We start from the raw sequence: 21,056 nt of genomic DNA, 5'->3' as shown, positions 1-21,056 counted from the left end.
TAACGAACTGACGTCAGCCAGCCGAACTTTGCTAATGTGGGTAGTGCGGTACAGCATAACTTCAGGCGCCAACTACTGCTGCCATCTGTGAGCGAAAATGTAATCAACTGTGCGCCGTCGCCTGCGTTGACCATGCGTATTGCATTTGGACAGTGGAAGCACCGCTGACATCGACAAGTTACCTACTCAGAGCATATTTCACTTTCCTTGCTAAATGACCAAATAGTCTGTTGATAGTGAAAGGGAGAGCAATTGTGTAACAGTCATTGTGTGCCATCAGACCATGCACGCTCATGACTGCTAACCGTGCGGGTGAACAGCGTACCTAGTTTGGAGAACAAACCGGTTATTAGTTTTGGTGATTTGTCAGTTCTATTTTTTCAGCCAATTATTTCATCTAGGTTGCGTGTGATATGATTGCGGCGTTCAATTAATTATCGAATATTTATTTTACCCATCTACCTAATTTTGCTGAATGGATTTTCATTTGCTCAGTTTCTCACATGGCACTGCGGTGTCTGACTGACCGAAGAAAATTACCGTCCTTTCTGACCAAACCACCACCTCCATTCCCGCCTACCTACGCTCTCAGTTCCTCTGTGCCCATCCTCCGGCCACTCCCAGCAGTTACGATCCTCTCCGCCGAACAAAGGCGTTCTGCCGTCGTCACAAACCCGTTCCGCCGCTGCTGGTAAACATGGAGACTGCGTGGGAGAGCGGCACCCCGTCCGTGAGGATAGCACGCTCCGGTGCCGCCCGAACCACGGCCCCGAGCTGCTGATATGGTCATTACTGGTCTTCACGCGTGGCGGACTGCGGGTGCAGGAGGGACCTTGAGGCTGGGACTGTAGTCTGTACCTTCTCAGACCGTTAGAGATGGAACGGTACGCTTTGTACGTTTTCTTATTGTTCAGGCTTAGGATATTGCGTTAGGACTTTATAGGATGCTGCGCTGTCTAACAGATCCTGAAACTTGGGACAATACAGTCATGCGTTTTGATGTTAAAGGGACTATCCCACCTTTAACATGGGGTTTGAGTTGAGATAGCCAAGTTTGCGGCGAGGTTCAGAAACCACTATCTATCCAGGTTGCAACCCCCGCGGCCTCTTGGTGTTGAAGAAATTCGTTCCCTTCATTTGAAAATGGGCCTTGTGCAAGGCCCTATCTTCAACATGGAGCGACCGTTAGTGTGACGTCACCTCGTTTAGTCATTCTGATTTAAATGGGTTTGTTCGTTGAAAAATCGCTTAAAACTTGGTCTGAACTTTGTTGTGGTGCCTACAGAGTAAAAAGAATCAGCTTTATGGCAGTAATGTGGCCTGGGGAAGGAGGTAATTTTGGGCTGTGACGTCACATATTTGAAAGTTTGTGTTTGGAATATGGGAAGCCTAAGATGTTTAATGAAAAATAAATGCCAGAACCGTGTTCCTGGTCATCCAATCTATAAAGTCGGGCACAATTTAACTGGTTTTAACAACATTTTAGAATGTGGGATAGTCCCTTTAATCGATTAACCTGATGACTACCGACCCCAAGGTCATCGTCTGTGTTATCGAACCCACTTAATGACCCTGTTCATGTCTTTGTACCGGATTAAGACTTTCATTGTCCATCTGACCGACAAGACATGGTATCTGAGTCCGTGGCTGGTGCCTGACAGGGACTTGGTAGGTACTTACCATGGCGGAAATCGTGCGTCGCCAGTTCAAGGCATCGGAACTGACTCAACTCTTGAGGCCTATATTCAGAATATTTTCCCGAGTTCCCCTTGTCCGCACATATCTACCACCGGCATCCTGCAGCCGGACAGACAATGCCGACAGTCACATTCTGTCACCGTCACGTCTGTTCATATGTCACTGTCACCTCTGTCATTGTCGCCTCTGTCACTGCCTCGGATGGTTCCTTGCAGCGACGGTGTCCACTGCTACATCAGTGCTCGACCTGTGGCCAAATCCTGCATCCCGCCATCATACATACAGCCGGTAGCTGCAGTCATGTGATAGGTTGGAACTGGCGCATGATTCCATGGAGCCGCAGGCTCGCGAGATTCTCGGAATCGCTGAGGGGGCTGACCGTTCAAAGGCTTTGTCTCTTTGTCATAGGCTGAAGTCGTTTGAAATCTCGAACAATACGTTAAAATATGAAGTTCGAGCATAGATTCATGTTATCTATGGTTAGAGTAATGGTACAAGTTCGTATCAGGAAGCCTTTTGTCATTTTCACGCTCATCTGAAATGGTAAATCGTAAGATATGCGATGTTTGCTGAGAACTCCTACGATATAATACTTCACCTGCATTATCCAACGCATCAGAAGACGTGGCGAGGTATACATTCCAACTTCGCCATCCTCACCTTGATTTATAGAACCAACAACAATCAAAGCCTAACTTCCTCCGCTGGGACGTAATTCAGCTCCATGATGTCGTGACATTTCACGGGCACCATTATGTAAACTTCGACCTTCTCAGAGTCTTCTGCAATCTGGACAAAGTGAACTTTTGGGCGACTAGCTGTGTACGCCGCATTGCAGTGTCATCGGCTCGGACATGAGATTGCCGAGGTCGATGGGCTTTCTCTGGGGACGCTCGGAAGTTCGCCGAGTAGCTATTGTACCTTCTCGAGATTGGATAGCTTGAAACAGCGGTGAGAGCTGCTGCCTGTGCATAGTGAGTGAGACGAACTTGGGACAATGGAAGGGTTTCGGAGGCGTTGTCTCGCACGCCTGCGGAGACGCCCATGAACTTGGGTAATACGCTCTGTCTGAACATGGATTTCATGGATTTATAATCACGAAGCTGGCTTCAGTCTAAACTCATTGTAAATTTAACCACATTACTGTTATTCCATCAGGCTTCATTATGGTCTGTTGAACTCGGTTCTGTATAGATCGGTTTAGCACGGGGCGAGCCTCACGATTGGATTATCTGGTAACTCGTCTCTCACTTGGTGTAATCGGGTTAGTCCGGCCCCTCTGCAGTGGCTCTGGGCTCGAGATTGTGCCTCAGGCGCTTAGCTCCCCACTCAACTCATCCAATCTTTCTTCGTCAGCACTGGCGGGAGGATCGAGCCCTGAGCCAGTCCTTACTGGATTTAAGTTCCACACTCAACGGCATTATATCTGGCTTAGTGACTACTCAGTATTCGCAGTACCTAAGTTATTTTTTTTTGTCATTGGTATATTGTGTTTATTGCCTCGGCCCTGGGCTGTCAGAAAACATTACTATCATCGCACCTAATGAAGATTCTCAGAATGTTACAACTCGTTCTTCATCCCCAACCATTCGTGAAAGTCATCCTTTACCTGGCGTCCCCTCTGGAGGAGCTCATGGGACACTTTTACTTGCTGGGTGCCCGCTCCCATGTTCCGCGACCAATCATGTCTCTGCGTGACACAGTGCACACTGCACAGTGCCTGTCACCGGACCACGCTGGGCAGGCAGACCACCACGGCTCAGCCGGCCGGCCGGCGGTCGGTCGGTCGATGATGCAGTATTGAATAGCCACCGAGGCCACAGCTCCGGGCCAGCTCCGGCTCCGAGTCCGGTCCGGGTCCGGGCGCCCTAGCTACCGCAGTTCGGGAATGACCCGGCCCGCCGGCTGGAGACTATTTGGGGCGTCCCGGCTGCCCGGCGGTGCAGTGACGGATCAAGGGATGAGCTCATCAGCAGCCGTCTGCAGCGCTGGCCATGCAGCCGGCTCCCGGATCCGGTCAGCGCGACCTGGGGAGATGGATTGTCGTGGCTAGGATTATCGTGGCTAGATGAACTGCCGTTTTGTACCTGGTATTTATATTTTGTATCTGTGTTATTTATTTTCACCCCGTCAGGCTACAATCCTTTTTCTTCCTTTCCCCTCTTCTTCTTATTCCTTGCATTTTGGCCGTCTCTTTCCTAGTTGATGCTTTTCTTATGAGACATCATGACCCCATTTGAGCACGCTCAACAGCTCGCAGCTCATTCACCCCTTCCCGTTTGTAGACCATCTTGCTCCGTAATCACACAGCAGGCTACGTTCGCTGTCTGGAGACGCTCCGAGGTGGGCGTTATCCACTCCCAATCACTGGCCCCAGGGAAGGCGCAGAGACAGCCGGCGGGGACCTAGCGCCACTTCCTAGCAATAATCTGGACGACCCGCGGGTCCAATGCCTGATGGATTGGAATTCCGGAGGGAAGACGTGGGGGGGGGGGGGATATGGTAGAAGCTCCGGATTTATGATGGAACGCGTGCCACATGGAAGCTGAAAAGGGTGAACGAGATTGGGCGAAGCTCGCTGAAAGGAAGAAATGGTATTGTTTAGCGCCATCGAGCAACAAATGGCTGATACATCCTGTACCACTAAGTGATTCAGATTTCAGGCTGTCTTTGCCAAGCCCTCTGGCTTTTAATTTAATGTTATGCTACTTTCGTTCTCGCCCTTAGGAACGGAGCAGAGCGGGAGCTGCCAGACACAGTATCCCTTCCCTTTAAGGAGTAAGGAGCATCCCTTTAGGGATGCTCCTTACCGAATGTTTTCATCGTCGTATTGTAGGAAACATTCGTCAGTGTGTTTCCTCCAGTGCCGCTGTGTTCTGTTGCCGTATTCTGTATTCTGTCGTGGGTACTCCTCTGGCGCGTTTCCACTCTAATGGTGACTCTAAATGATGCCGCGTTACAATCATTGTTGGACCGTGAGATGGGCGGCTACACTTGAGTCAGCTGAAGAATCTCAGCCGTTCCTTGAAGTGCACCCGTCTGTGTGTCTCGGGAAAACGGTCTAAGAAAGGCTCCTCTGAATTTCTGGCTGGATGATTCAGGGAAAAGCTAACGAGCGTGTTCGAGACACGTTGTCCAAAGGCAAATAAATTCCAATTCACTCGCTCAATTTAAGCTATTTCAGGACATCGGTCTGGACTCCAAACGACCGCAGCTGAAAAAGCTGTCGTGGTAGGTTTTCTGGAACGCGTGGTTCGGCTCGGTTTGAGCTTGTCAAACATGGTGTTAGCCGGTGCTGTAACAATGTAACCAGTTCTAGCGGGCTGTTGAGGCTGCAGGCGCAGTTGTAATGACGTTAACGAAGCTGCTTGATTAATCTCTTACAAAGCACATTCATAAAAAGGAATAACGGATCGTCTGGTTTCGCTGCTGAACATAACAGGCATGCCTATTGCCTACTCAACTGTCATTCAACCGGTATAGTTAGCACAGTGCGTGCTGTTTTCTTTTTCAAATGTAATGTTGCGCATTGGAAAATATGATGCATCTGTATTTAGTATTCAACACCTGCTTCTATCTCCTGTTTTTCTCGATGCATCACGTGATTCCATCCACCTGCGGCTGCTGACGTCATCACCCGCCTCTGCCGCGCCTGTCGGGCGGAGAAGAGGCACGGTGTGACCCTGTATCGTGCCGGGGCCGCCGTGTGCACTGTGCACTCGGGCGTACTCAGTGCACGATGCAACAGGCGGCTCGTGCAGCTCCATCCCTCGCCTCCGCCCACCTGAGGCGCGCGGCGTGTCACGAGATTAGTGCGGGATTTGGCGATGGAGGTTCTGTCGCTATCAGGCACCTCCGCCCGCTGTCTTTACTGCTTCCTCCGCTGTTTCGCTTCGTCCGTCGCTGCTTACCCTGTATGCGCCTTTTCTCTGCCCCACTCTCTCAGCTGCATCTCACTTGTGCCGCGGCATTCGATCGTGCGGTGCATTGTGTCAGCAGCGAGGTCGTTCAGTCGGCCTCCGCCGCGACTCAGTGGAGCGCGCAGCTCGTAGCCCGCGGCCGCTCACTGGGACGGCGAAGTGTTGTTCCCAGTCGCTCGGCAGGAGGTACCGCTCGCAGGAAGTACCGTCCGCTGTCGGAGAATGGAGGGGAGCGGTGGGCGGACGGCTGGTCTCGTCACGTTTTTGCTCACCACTGACACCTGTCCAAGTGCTGAAACGTGCTGAGGTGTTCGAACGGAAGATCGTTTGGTGGAGCTCGCAAGAAGCTCACCGCCTGTGTCGGATGGAGGTTGAGTTCTTCGTCGGGCTGTCTACCGCTTGGGTGTTGCCTCACCTTGTCATGTATCCAGTCATGCAAACATCCCACTGAGGTTCAAACATGGCGTCTGCGTGCATGACCAACATCGCCCCAGGTCCGTATTTCAACACAGCGGCCATGACCAACATAAACTGTCCCTTTCAAACGTCTCTCTCCGTGCATACAGTGATAACTGCTAGCTCAATAGATGATTTTACTACATCACCTCAGCACTGCCACCGGCCGCCTATTCGCCACCATCTAACTCTCCTCTCTCGTTACAGGCAGAGCGCCTTGACGCGCCCGGCGGCTCTGGCGGCGGAGGCGGCGGCTCGGGATCAGGTGCAGCTGAGTCCGAAGAACAGCGACAGCACCGCAGAATGGACCGGCTGCGGCGATCGCTGCGCGACAGTTTCCGGCGCAAGAAGGAGCCGCGGAGCTCCGAGTCGTCGCGGCCACACCAGTGGCAGGCAGACGAGGCGGCAGTGCGCGCCGGCACCTGCTCCTTCCACGTCAAGGTGAGGGTGGAGACGTGGTGGGATGGGGTAGGGGGAGAGAAGGGATGTGATGCGTGGACAGAAAGATCGGTCGGGAGGTCAAAGACAGAGTGGATGGGAGGACAAAGAGAGGGTGGGGTGGGATGGAATTATTAAAGACGAGAAAATGAGATGTGGCGGCGCCGATCTAAGTGAAATTTAAGAGTGTGAACAGGTGACTATGGGAATGGACGATCGACCTATCAGTTAGTTTTGGTGCTTCCCTAGCTCGCCCTAACAGATGTTCGGTGGCTTGTATGGCATCGTGGTGCCCGTATTTCCTCGCATTTCGTATTTACCCTGTTCTACAGTTCCCTGTTTATCGCATTTGGAGCGCACTTATCCGGCGCCTCCTAACCGCAGGAAGACCCGCAGGCTGCCCACAACACCGTCCGGTGGCTTCCCCGTGGGGTCCCATAACCTCCTGTCGGCACAGTGGCCTCGTTCCCGCTATCAGCACGCCGTGCGATACGGTCCTGTTTGTGTGTCTGTGTGTGACCGCTCGCCTCCGGTTGTTTGTGCGGTCAGGCGTGTGGTGTGACCCGCTCCTGATCCTACCGCTACGATCCGCACCGCGGGTGATACGCCCCTGAGCAGCTGAGCTGTGCTGTTCTGTTGTGGTGGATAGTTGACGAGAGGTGAGACTTACCACTCGTCCTTTGGTGGGTGGCGGGTGAGGAAGAGCACCTCTTGTTTTTGGTTAATGACTGGTGGGACTGCTCACCTTTCGATGGGCGGCTAGCTAGGCATGAGACTCCACTAAACGTTCGATTGGCAGCGTGGCAACGAGACTGGTGAGACAGTGACACACCGCCTTATTTAGGTACCTGTCGGTAGCCGCCCCGTGAGCCAGCCACCGCTATATGTGATCGATGGGTTCTGATCAGGTCACGGAACTGGTTTTCCATAAATAGGACTCCGAAGAAAAGTGAGAACCCGATTCTTGCTAGTTGGGTACAAGGGCAACCGGTGCAGCGGATTACGGTGATGGAACGTTTTGTGTTTTGCTCTCGTATACAAAGGGATTATAATAGTTTGTGGAAAACGATGCATTAGTTGTATTTATTTTCTCTGGTTTCTTGATATGTTGTGGCGTCATTCTTGTGAACTGTGCCGTATATTGTACTGAAACGATTTGCTGAATAATTTGTAGTGCGCTGAATGCGTTGCGAGTACGTTTTTTGAATCACGTGTAGCCCGCATGCCTAACATTAACATCCTCTTACATATCTATCACCCTGTTCCTGTCAATGTTACCCCACTTTTTGGCCCTTCTCTGATTCTCTTTTACCTGTTTTCCTCGCATTTACAAAGTCTCGTCGCATGCACTCCGTCTCCCCTTTACATCGACCCGGCCTCTGTGGCCACTGTCGTCTGTCACTGTGGCCCGTGTCCCTCCTCATACCCCAGGTTTTCCTAGCGTGCCGGGCGCCACTGACCTATCAGCTGATCTCGCTCCAAGAATGGAGTGGGGTAATGTCCCAGTGGGGTGGGTCGGGCCCAACCTGCAGGCGAGCCCTCGCGACTCTGTTACACGAGCCTTTGTTCGGCCTGACCCAAATGGTAGGTACTCCGCCCGCGCGCTGGCCTCATGGTTGGCACGTGTATAGCTGCACTGAATTGCTACACTGAACTGTGCCCACACTGTACGGGGTCGCGTTTCGAGTTTTCGGAACAGTGAATATCACGGATAGGTATTATTTGAGGCTGGAGGTGCGGATATATTACCGTGATATTTGTTGACGCCAGATTGCAGCGCGTTGGCAGTGACTGCGACGCTTTGATGGACGCTGTCTATGTGACTGAGTCGTGTGACTGTGTCTCTGTGCTATGCCGGTCTGATTTGTCCCTGTGCTTGTGTGCTGCGTCCCTGCTTACCGTCTGCCATGTACGCGGTGCCGGTTTTAGTCTTAAAGGTGTCACCAGTAGCAGCTTCTCGGTGTCGGTGCCAGAGTCAGTGGTGGTAGTGTCACGAGCCCAACTCGCGTGTCGTTCCGTCCGTGTCGTGCTACCGAGTTACGTGCGTCCCGTATCGGGTGGAACTCTCTGGGGTCCGGTGGCACCGGCCGCAGCCATTGTTCAGACCCGAGTAAACTTTCCGAGCGGTGGCCGGTGCGTCAGGCTGCCAGGTACGGTGCACAGTGGGCCAGGCGCTTCAAAAAAGCGGAATTAAATCAATGAGCACAGCTGCGGTGCCAAAAATGATTCGTTACAGGGTAAAATATCATGCTAAAGCCGAATCCGATATCCATTTTCAAATTTGATTGGTTACGCTAGGTCACTGACCTATGACGTCATTATTTAATTTCTGCGCTGCACATATGCCTGGGACAGGCGGGCACTATGCCGCATTGGCCGCGCGTTTGCAGTCTTTTCGTGGTTTCAAGCGTTCAAACATGTGATATGATGTTGGTCCCATGCATTACGGTGGGTGTAAGGGACTAAGGGTCACCTGAAGGTCAGGTCAGGTCATTGACCTTCGATGACCTCGGTTCACTTTTTCGAGTTTTACATGTTTCTGGGCTAGTTTTTGGAACTGAATTCGAATTTAGGAACCATTTGAACATTTACGAAGTAGTTTTGGTGCCTTCGTAACATGTTACGAAGCTGTCAGAGGCGGGTTGACACCCACTACGAATACCCGGCAGGACCCATACTGGTTGACCTGACCTGAGCTGACCCGACCTGGCCTAAATGCATGAAGACATCATCTGTGATCAAAACTAACATGATATTCGTGATCAGCATCCCGAAAAACCCCTTAGCAGCCACACTATACGACGTTCTAACACGTCCCGACTTTCGGCCATTGACCTGACCTCAGAGGTCACCATTTGACCTATGACCTTAAACCCGGGTACCGTTGGCTTCGTCTCGTGACGACCTACACGATGGTTTTTTCCGCGAGGCTCTAGCTCAATTAGGGGCCAAACGCGAGGAGGGTCGCATCCCCCGGTGCCGTCGAGGGATGCAAAACGGCCTATGCCGGCGAGGGTTAAACCCTTATTTGTCCATTTCGCGCAAAAATGCGCAAAATATTTGCATTGGGCAGCAAGCTATACACCTTGAGAAAAGTCAGGCAGCAAATATCTTCGTGTTGTTCGGTGACGTTTTCTTTATATCCTTATATAAATTCATTGCGTCGTTGCACTACCACGGTTCCGAACAGGCACTGTAAACCCCACCGCTACTAGTAAGCATGAAATAGTTCCCAGGAACTTGAGTACGAGAAACATGCGCAGAAATACCGGCTGTTTTTTTAAAGCTATTTTGTACGGAATAACTTTAATGATTTTACGCTGAGAGCTTTTGAATCGGGGGAACGGAATATGGTACACAGCAGTCATTTCCATCTCCAGTCGGTAAGTCCTACTTTGCGACGTTATAGCATTATCTGCCTTGACATTGGGGAAAGGAAACTTGCATATTCGGAAACTTTGGACATTTTTACAATACTCTATCCCATAATTACAGGAATTTCACCGAAGTGGATTTTCGACTTAATTCCGCTTTTTTGATGCGCCTGGCCCACTGTGCGGTGGAACGATCGCCTCCTGCCCCCCCTCTCGACCCCGACCCGCTACGGTCCAGACTCCCGGTCCAGGCCTCCGCAGACCAGCACGTGGGTTGTAGCTCAGGCTAATGGCCCAGAGCTCTCACTGTCACGTGGCATGGAAGGCGGTGCTTATCCTCTGTTGCAGTATGCATTGGACTGTGCACTGTGCAGGTGTCTGTTGTGTCTGTTGTAGTGCCCAGGCTGTGTGTGACTGGGCTCACAGATCACGTGACTAACAGTTGATGTCTGTCCTCTGTTGCAGTACCTGGGCTGCGTGCAGGTGTACGAGTCACGTGGCATGCAGGTCTGCGAGGATGCCCTCAAGCTGGTCCGGGTAAGTGGAATCGACTTCAGCGTGCGGGTTTACCGGTAGGAGCGGGGGAGGACCTTTAGGTATATTTTATTTCGTGAGCCAAATGAACGACTGCAATCGGCACGCGGTGAAACATGCAGTGAAGCTGCAATAAACACACAAATGTTATGTTTGGTCACTTCTCAGTATGTCGTCTTGCCGTGTCTTGTCTTGGATACGCCGAGTTTTTTTTTTTGTTGGGCTGCTGTGCTCCAGACTTCTGGAAAGAAACTCAATTTTCCATGAATAGTTCTACATGAGGTGTCCTGAAGCCTCGCACACGCCCAAAGCCACGCCCGGGCTCCGGCAGATGGGCGGGCGTTGTGTCCCGAAATTGAGCCCCGGGAATGGATCTGTACTGCAGCGGGAATCGAGCGGAATTCCTAGACGGCTGAGGTCTGGCGCCATCAGTCTGTCCCCCTCCCCAGGGGGGTGGGGAAGGGGAGGATTAGGTCTGCCCTCTCGGTGCCTCAGGGTGGTATTATGAACAAAGCTGGGTCGGCGACAAAGTCTCATAAAGCATCAAAAGGTGATATACGTTCGCAGCTAAAATGGACGAGCCGGACTAGGTGAAATTATATTTTTAAACGCCTACTGATACGCCTACTGAGCCCTCATACGCCTACTGATAACGTTTCATATTTTGCAGGACGCATCCTATATATTTAACCGAGTCATTTCGCCGGGGAGAGCAGTCCTCGTTTGGTCGTGTCAGCTATTTTAGATTGACATTTGAATCTTTCTAACGAGGAATGGGTAGAAAAGGTAGGATGAAATCTGGCTTTGAGCGCGTCTATATGGAACCCATTAGCTGCGGTGACATCCAATAACGCTTCTTTGCTGCTCGAACGACCCATCCACGCGGCTGCACGCCATTCCGAGCCTGACACCCAGTCAACATTTTAATTAAACATTCTTCGTACCGGCGCCACTGCGTAGGTATTTGCGACATCAATAGACTCATATGACGTCACGCGGTGAATTCCTGGTGACGTCACCTGTGCCATCCGGCTTTTGTCGCCGCTGGCAGTGACAGACTGGTCAGATTTGTTTGCTGGACTCTACACGGAGGTGATCGCAGTGAGTCACCTCCTGGTTCTAACTGATCGAGGCGTGATATGCACCGACGGGCTGGCGAGTAGGTGCTGGCAGAAAAGAACTCCAGCGACCGATGATGACGGCCTGATGAGTCACAGCCGGTCGATGGCGTGCGGTTATGAGTGGCTGTGACCTTGGAATGATGGCGCGCTTCGAATAGAGATGGCTGGTGCCGAAGGCATTAGGGTGGAATAGATAGTTTCGGCCTAATAAACGGAACCATTCGGTTGGGGTCGATATTGATGAGGGATGTAGGTATTTTTAGTTCATATGATGCTGCTTTTACGCCTGTATATCGTTCAATTGTCCGATCACAATTTATTGTTTTGCTATGCGCTAATCTGTTCCTACAAAGCCCATTGTTAATTGATGATCTCGATGCACACTACCAGATGAAATTGTGTGCGCTGGCAAAGTTGAAATGAAACGTCAGAGAATGATGAACACTCGTCCTACTTTGATTCCGGACTAAGTGGCAAGGTTCGACCGATCTTGGAAACTCACCACTCTAAGTTCGAACTTCCCAATATGGAAGTTGAACTCTTGGGATGACAACTGATGTTAAACCACTTTGAGCATTCCATTGGAAAGTTTGCTGCCTGAAATGACAACTGAGATTGAATCATTTTGTTCCTTGCATTGGAGGGAGCTGTTAATTTCAATGAACGCTCCATGTGTTGGAACTTTCCAAGCTCCACTTAATCCCTTCATCTTGCTCTGGAAATAAGATGAAGGGATCTGGAAATTCGTGTCGACACCGTAATCCGTATTGAAACCAGCTAAATTGCTAACCACTATTGTTAATGTTTGTGGCAGGCTATTGTGTATGCAACATTGAGTCGAACTCCATTTGCCCTCTGATCATTCTCTTTATCGTGACGTGCCTATAGCTAGCACACTCAACACGACTAATTGTTCTCTCCTCTGCTATCTCGCTCAGCTGAGTGTTTGCCTCAATTTGTAACCACTCTCCCTTGACCCCATGTGACCTGCGTTTGACCTCCGGCCGTCTCTGTCCCCAGTCGCAGCGGCGGCGTCCTCTCCGCGGCATTCTGTATGTCTCCGGAGACGGCCTGCGTGTGGTCGATGATGAGACCAAGGTAAGAAGCAGGGTTGTATACGACTCAATCAATAGCAATCAATTCAATCACGACAAATTTGGGAAACCAATCAAATCAATCAAGTCAGAGCAGTTTTCAGGAATTGATTCAATCGACTCAAACGCGACAATGAAAGGAATCAATCAACTCAATCAAACGACTCAAACCAAGATATACATTAGGTTTTTTGCCCCACCAACTTGGAAAAGTGTCCATAGCAGTCTGGTGTACCTACCTACCTACCTACCTACCTACAGAAGAAACAAAAATATTGTCATTTAAAATTATAAATTGCCATGCCATTCAAAGTTTCTATGTAATAAGGAAGGATACCTAGTGATGGACAGGTGGATCATGATATTGAGGTTCAATGGGTAGAATTGGAGCAGAAGTTTCATTTAATGGGTGCAAAATAACCCAGTAGTTGACTTCAACAAACGCCCCTTAACCCAAATCACCACCTTTCACCTAAAAGTTGTCAGTTTAATTTTGGCCATATTCCAGCTAAGTCATCAGGCCATCTACCTCATGTAAAGCCCCCGTCTGTCTCTTATGTGAGTTATGCGGAGCTCTTCTGAATTGAACCCTGAACATAATGAACCTAGCTAGGTTACATGCCACACTGACACCATATTGATATGAAAGTGTTGAAAATGTGCTATAAATTTGACAACTTCATTAGGTATGCTTTATGAAGACAGCAGGAAAGCAGGTAGGTACCTACTTACCTGCCTAGATGTGTCACTTGGCTACCAACAGTACCAACGAAGGTAGATAGGTTATATGTGAAGAATTCAAAACATTTTATTGCAATACAATTTGAAACTGTTAGGACTGGGGGATAGGGATGAGCATTAAAAATATATTTAAAAGGAAACGGAAAGGACAGGGACTCTGGAACCACAGGATAAGTTAAGGGTGCGTTAACTTCGGAGGTGGCTCCGCTCAGCGTTGGTGTCCGAGCACTACTACTCTGATTCTCAGCCAGTAGATGTCACCAGGGTAGAGCGCTTTTTTCCCACGTTAATGACCTTCTCCCCCTCCTCATTTCACGGCCCTTACGATAACGACGTTTGGTTACTGCGCCGGCGCGGCGGGCGGCGCCGACTGAGGGAGATCATGGTGTGTAAACACCGCGCGGAAGGAACACGTCTCTCGACAGGCCTTCCCGGCGCCGTCCTTAGCCTGGTGTAGGTACGTCCTACCCAGTTAGAACGAAACTGATTATTTGATATGGATACATGTTATCGAATATTGAGTCTGCCGCAGCTCTAGTCACAAGAATGCGTCTGATATCCTCACATGATTGACCTGACGGCATTGTTTTAGTGAAATGCAGTGCTAGATTCACATTGCTACACATACTACCAGTAAAACGCCTTATAGGACGACAAACGGAGCGAGCGAGAGGGTGGGCCTTGCACGTGGGAAATTGTGAGGGGGTACCTCCAACTGACTTGTGCACGGTACTCTACTAACCGGTTTCTAGCAATGTGCCATATTTGAGCGCAATCGACTCAGCCGTTCTCGAGATCTAGAAGCGGCACCCTGCACGTGCGCACGTGCAAAATGGGTCCCAACTGACTTTTGCACGGCACCCTACTAACGGATCCCTAACCGCTAACCAAATCTGAGCGCAATCGGTCCAGCCGTTCTCGAGATCTGGAATCGACCGCTGCACGTCCGCACGTGCAGCAGCACCCCACATGAACTGTGGGACATGAAAATGCATTGCCTAGTGGGTGCCTACTGCTTACCTACATGCAAAGTTTCAGCCAATCGGCCCAGTAACTACCGAGATATTGCAATCGTTACAAAAATGACTCCTCTTCGTTTTGCACGTGGCACGTGCATAGGGGGTCACCCACATGCATCGAAAGAAGTCAAATACTTGGTAGATGGAATCAAGCTACCCTACAAAAATTACCGCAAGTAAATCGGCCCAGCGGTTGCTGAGTTTTTTTTTTAGCCTTTCAAAAGCGTTACAGCCCGGGCCGGGTCGGGCCGGGCCGCTCTTACTGAGATTTATCCGTTATATTGAAAAGACTTCGCTTGCTTCGCTCGCTCCGTAACAACAACGGGAATTTTGTTGGCTTCAGGAGCAGTAGAAACCTTATTACAAGGCATATCGTTATATTCTTCATGTAAAATCAAACGTTTCGTCTCTGAACAAAGACATCATCAGTGAAGTTACACACAACAGTACATATTATGAGAAAATAAGCAATCAGGCGACATAACAAGAGCAACACAGTATCGCACATAAAATCATGCATATCATAAACGTTTCATGTTTCATCAAGGACCCCTAGGTAACGATGAAACGTTTATGTTATGCATGATTTTATGTGCGATACTGTGTTGCTCTTGTTATGTCGCCTGATTGCTTATTTTCTCATAATATGTACTGTTGTGTGTAACTTCACTGATGATGTCTTTGTTCAGAGACGAAACGTTTGATTTTACATGAAGAATATAACGATATGCCTTGTAATAAGGTTTCTACTGCTCCTGAAGCCAACAAAAGTCAGACTTTTTGACGCAATTAAACGAGACCATGGCAACAACGGGAAGTTCAGCATCTATTTTCTCATTTGAAGCTAAGCCCCATGCGCACAATCTTATCTTAATGGAGCAGACTATGAGCTGGAAGATTCGTGTTCCATTTTTCATCTATTTCTCATTTGAAAGGATGTCGTTTGAAGCTAAGCCCCATGCGCATAACTTTATTATATCAAGTAGACTCTGGACTGGATAGGTAGGTACAAACTACAAATATTACAAAATATCAATTTTACCTATAGGTACACGAGGCATTGGTAGGCTTGTTTGCTTTTATAGCAGGCTGCATTTTATGGACTGCAACCATGTAATATGTTCCTTGGGAACTTCATAGAAATATCTATACCTACTTACTATCCACCTTTTTTCAAACGGCTGCTATACTTATGGAAGGGATGATAATTTAACTTGCTTCTCCAGTGCCACTGCCAGTGCTCTACCTCCTCCCCCTCCCCTCCCCTCCCCAACAAAAGTAGAAGTCTTGTTGCTTACGTACGACGCTACCAGCAACCTAGCCGAAAACTTGATGTCGCAGGTGGCAAAAACCCTCGGCGGTAAACGGGTAAACCACTACCACAAACGTGGGTAGGTACAGGGACCCGGAGTTGCTACTGTATAGCGACCCTGAGTAAATTGTCCCAGCACCCTCACAGGGAACAACGATAAGCTGTCAGAGGGTACTCACAGGAAACCTCAGCTGCTCTTGTACAGGGACCAGCAGTCGATATCAATGTTATCGGTTGTTACTGGACAGGACAGACGGTTAGACTTGGGGTTCGTGTACAGTAGCAACTGCGGGTCCCCGTACCATGACCGCTGTGCCGCAGCAGCTTTAGCCTTCCAGTCCGGCAGCCAGATGCACATCGATGTTTTCAAACAAAAATATCAAAAAAGTCCAACAAAGATCATGAAAAAATGTCAATGTCGCTCAAAAGAAACGTCTCCAACGTCCCAACGATCCGGCCAAAAGGGTTAGCAGATACGTCCGGCGTTCTCTCGCGGGGACAGATGGGGACTACGGACCCGGCTGTGCAGCACCCGACTTAGAGGACCGCGATATTCAGCAATATCAGCTCAAAACAAAGGAGTTCTTAGACAGCCGAAGCACTGCTGTGGAGCGTGCCCAAATCGCTGAGAACACTGCTGATGACAAGGAAGAGTGGCACCGCGAGCGACGCAAACGCGTCACTGCGACAACCTTTCACCAAAAAGCGAATATGCGAGACTCAACGTCAAACAAAAACATCATGAACAGACTTCTTTACGATACAACAAAAGATTTAGATACACCTGCTCTGCAGTATGGCCGCGTCAACGAGGAGCTAGCTATACAAGCATATGAAAAGCAAACAAACACTGAAGTGAAAAGACCAGTTGGGCTGGTAGTGCACCCGAAGCATCCATTTTTGGCCGCCACTCATGATGGAATCGTTTCTGATGACATCACATCATAGTAGAAGTGAAATGTCCCAAAAGTGCAGAGAACACTTCACTGGAAAGACTGCAGCTGCGTCTTCTAGTGGACTAACTAGTTTTTTTTTTCTTGACGACAAACTTGAGCTAAAAAAAGAGTCACCAATATTACACCCAAGTTCAGTGCCAGTTGGCTTGCACTGGTGCAAAGTTCTGTGACTTTTTTGTCTGGACAGCAAACGAAACGTCATGTCAGCGCATAGCTGCTGACGAAACGTTCATCGCAAACAGACTGGAAAAAGTGAAGGCATTTTATGATGAGTGCATCGTGCCTGAAATGATAGATCCCCGCAAAGCACGACACATGCCGTTCCGTGAGCGGTCAAGGTATAGGGAGCCCAAGGGCAAAGACGCGAAGAAAAAAAAAACATACAGGATGAGGCGACTAGCCCTGCCACACATCTAACAAGCGGAAACTTTTTTTGTCACTCATCCCATCATGGCAAAACGGGTAAAAAAGGGAGCGACTCACAACAGTGAATGAGACTTTGATGTAACATATCATTGGCTCAGATGTCCACCACGCATCAGCTAAGGTAATTTCAGCAATCGTGTCAAAACTGAAGCATTCGCTCAGCATCATGCCGATCTCATTTTGTGCTCCTTGTTCTGTGTCAGTTTCGTGTCATGTACGAATGCAATATGTCAATGCATGCCATGGATGCAATATTATGTACCGGTTATACTGGTATGTTTTCAATGGCTTCGCCTCTGCACTGTGTCAGCAGAGCAGACGCCATACTGGGGATTTATGTGTGATGCATCGCTGATGTGCAACTACTGATGCACTGTTTTATTACTTTCCGTGAGTATTACAATACATAGAAGTACTGGTTGCTCCTTCTTGGTCTTGAGCTTCACCATGTGGTTGCTATATACCGATACCACATTATTTGCCGACGTGTTGTGAATTGTGATCGCTATACAAATGCAGCTTCAGAGTAGGTACTATGCGATTGTAATATTACTGACGTATAGACAGATTGGCCACAATCAAATTCAAGCATGCCATCACAGTTCACATGCAATACGATTGTTTATTTAGGGGAGAAGGTAAAGTATAGGCGCCAAGGTTGGTAGTTACTAGTTGGTAACCTGTGTATCGATATACTACTTATATAAAATCCACTAATCTCATTCAATCCACCCACCATCCGCATTTTCCTCCGACAACCCCGAGTTCGCTTCTGTTCCGGCAGAGTTTCACGGCCACCGGCACACGCGGGAACCCCAGACCGTAAACCACGTGTGTTGACAGTCCCTCCCCGCCGGTCGGCGCGACTAGCGGGTTTTATTACATGGGGGAACGGCAGGGACCGAGGCGGAGACCCATACGACATCTAGCGGCACTCCCTTGAACCAACAAAACCGTCAAAAAGTGGATATGAATCGGGCTTAATTCAAGTCACAGTTCAGATATTTCTGAAAAGTAAACTTCATTTTCGTGTGAAGAAATGTTCTGTGCACATTTCTATGTAGCCGGTTTTTGTTTTATGCCTTACACAAAAAATGAAAGATGAGCAAAGTTTAACTTTCATTTTTTGCAACATTGCAAAAAGAAAATGGAAAATCGGAGTACATAGAATTGTTGTCCACTTTGAGGAGATGCGGGTGCCATTCATTTTTTGCGCCTAGTTTGAATGACATTTAATGAATTTCGGCTCAAACTTTTCAGTTTTTCCACCTTTATCGTGCAATATCAACGTGAATATTGCACGGAATCAAACAACTTGTCCAAAGTAGGCTTTGTATACCCATGGAGCAGGTACATGCCAAATTGGAGGCTAATATCTCTATCGGTTTTCAAGATATTGCGGTTTTTCACCTCCCATTGACTTAACATTAACATCGCACCCTTAAGGACAAAGGAAGAAGAACAAGGAAAATTAAATGCCGTTGGTGCGACTGCGAAAAAACAAAGAAAACGTTTTGCCAAGAAGTATGCTAAGCTTTTATAAATCCTTATTCTTCGTCTTTTGATTTTTTGGTAAGATGACGTCATTGATTATCATGTAGTATGGTAGATCATCATAAAATAAATCGGTTGTGCAACACCAATTTCGTTTTAATTATTATTTCAATTGAAGTAAAACCACTTAATAATATTCGGTAAAATATTTTAAGGAAAATGAAATATATTAAATATGTTATGCCTAGGCTCTCAGGAGAAAAGGATCAACAAACGTTCTGCTGCAAATTAAACAATGCAGCAAATTAGCTATTAATGTAAACGTAATTAGCGAGACGAAAACGGCGCTTTTGTTTCAGTTATTTTTGTAGGGGGAGGAGATGTGGAGATGTGAATTAGTAATTAATCACACTTTATTAGTATATAGGGCCTTGCACTTTATCATCTGGATTAAAAAAAAAAATCCTGCTGAGTGCAGAAAGGTAGGTAGGTGCATCGCCAGGTTCTATCACAGGATTGGAGCAGTTATTGCAGTTGAAAGTCAAAGTTGGCTGTTCATGTTTAGGCCCTGTTCTTTATTTGGCCATGTACTCCATATTGCAGTTGTGATGACAAGCAGTTTTCAGTGTAGTTTTGTGATCTTTGATGTCATCAATTGGTGTCATTATTTTTCGTCAACTAAAACTTATTTCAACTTTCCATTCAATCGACTCAATCATACGAGTCACTCTAATTTTCGGGAATCAAATCAGTCAACCAGTCGCTAAAGTCAAACGAGTCAGTCAACCAGTCATCTCGAAAAGTCAATCGACTCAATCCAATCAACTCAAAATACGCGCTGAATCAAATCAATCAATTCAATCGACTTGATTGGTATACAACCCTGGTAAGAAGTCGATGATGAATGATGATGATGCCGTGGTCGATGATAGACGATGGTAAGAAGTGACCAGGACACCGGATGGTAAATTTAGAGCTCACTGTACTCTCAGTGTACCCGAGCTTTTCAGATTCGGGGCTATGTTAATCTTTCAACACTGTCGTCAGGTGTTCCTTTTACCACCCTGCTTGTACCCTATATGCGATAAGAAGGGTGTATATGAAAATATAACCATCATTTGCCTTAGGTTTTCGTCGTCTCCTCAGTTCTGTTTACTGTTATTGCAACACTATGCTCCGCTCCAATTAGCCTGATCTGATCAGTGACCTGTCGCAAACAGTGCTCGATTATACACCGAGCTCTCAAAGCAAGCAACCTTTTGATATGACCTGACCTCTCTCAAGACCTGATTGTGGACCAAGCCATCCAAAAGGCGTCGTTCTGACCTGACCTGACCTCTCCTCAGGACCTGATCGTGGACCAGACGATCGAGAAGGTGTCGTTCTGCGCGCCGGACAGGAACCACGAGCGTGGCTTCAGCTACATCTGCCGTGACGGCACCACCAGGCGCTGGATGTGCCACACGTTCCTGGCCATCAGAGAATCGGTGAGAGCGATACTTCATCAGCCTTCCTGCTTCTTCGTCCTGCTGTCGGGTTCCTCTGGTTTCTCTCTGTCTCCGAATTCTGACCAGTAGGGCTGGCAAAGTGTATTCCTTTCATTCCTGTATCCGCTTAGGTTGGTGATTATCATGTTGTGTTTCCGTGTAGCTCGTACTTGCTTTGGAGATTGATGGCTAACTGCCCAGCTTGTACGGTGAATGTCTGTGCGCAGTGTATTTCTGTGTTTGCGTGTGTGCGGTCGTTATGTGTGGATGTGCAAGGTGCATTGGCGGCTGTATATATCGAGCGAACGGTGGACGGGCGCCCACGGGCAGACTGAATGCCCGTTCATAACTCGGCACTACGACCTGTGGCGCGTTTCCTCTTTGATAAATGACAATGCCTTGTGTGACTGGGGACAAGGTCGATTAATGCACCCGGTTCTAACGCCAGTGACCATGGAATTCGCTGAAAGGAAGAGCGGGTCTGTCCGCACTTGCAGCTGCTGTAATGGTAGTGGTTAGTCGACGAATGGCGTGCAGCTGTGGAATGGAAAGTCCAGAGGACGGGAAACTACGGCTTGTCCTGCAGCTCTGCCTAATCAATTGATTGGTCACGGTCCACAGTCCAGTATCATGCGGAGTTTCCGAATGTGAAGTTGACCTCGGTACGGAGAACTCGGACATTCAGTCCGCGTTCTGTTTCACCGCTCGGTCATGGAGTATCACTACAAGGAGGTCAAACTCTCTGTCCCGGTCAATATCGCACTTCCGTGTGGCCTTTTCTAACCAGCTGTTTGTCCGTCAGGCCTATTTGTACGTCACATCGACTCAGCTTTGTCGTTTCTCATCCCGCCATCTACCACCAAGTTTCTTTATTTTACCCCGTTTATTTGTCGTAGCGTTGACCTTATCCTGAGATGCTCTAAGCATTTCCCCATAACGATCTCCTATGTCATCACTCGCCCTCCCTTAGCCCTACTTTTTATATC

The 21,056-nt window shown here is 48.5% G+C and overlaps 1 protein-coding gene across 4 annotated transcripts in view; it reads left to right on the top strand.

The window, feature by feature from the left end:
• Positions 1–20,175, top strand: part of LOC122374006 (protein numb-like) — a 70,578-nt gene extending 50,403 nt beyond the window's left edge. For all 4 annotated transcript variants that reach the window (XM_043352500.1, XM_043352499.1, XM_043352501.1 and 1 more), the window contains 4 exons: positions 6,282–6,515; positions 10,352–10,423; positions 12,562–12,639; positions 19,930–20,175. In XM_043352500.1, coding sequence (XP_043208435.1) covers positions 6,282–6,515; positions 10,352–10,423; positions 12,562–12,639; positions 19,930–20,160 — 615 coding nt within the window. In that variant the 3' untranslated portion in view covers positions 20,161–20,175. The remainder of the gene's footprint in view (positions 1–6,281; positions 6,516–10,351; positions 10,424–12,561; positions 12,640–19,929) is intronic.
• Positions 20,176–21,056: the final 881 nt, after the last annotated feature.

This window comes from Amphibalanus amphitrite, unplaced genomic scaffold (assembly GCF_019059575.1).
Source record: "Amphibalanus amphitrite isolate SeventyFive unplaced genomic scaffold, NRLGWU_Aamphi_draft 001586F_arrow, whole genome shotgun sequence".
Lineage (NCBI taxonomy): Eukaryota > Metazoa > Arthropoda > Thecostraca > Balanomorpha > Balanidae > Amphibalanus > Amphibalanus amphitrite.
The sequence above is the reverse complement of the archived record's forward strand: the minus strand, read 5'-3'. Positions and strand labels throughout refer to the sequence as shown.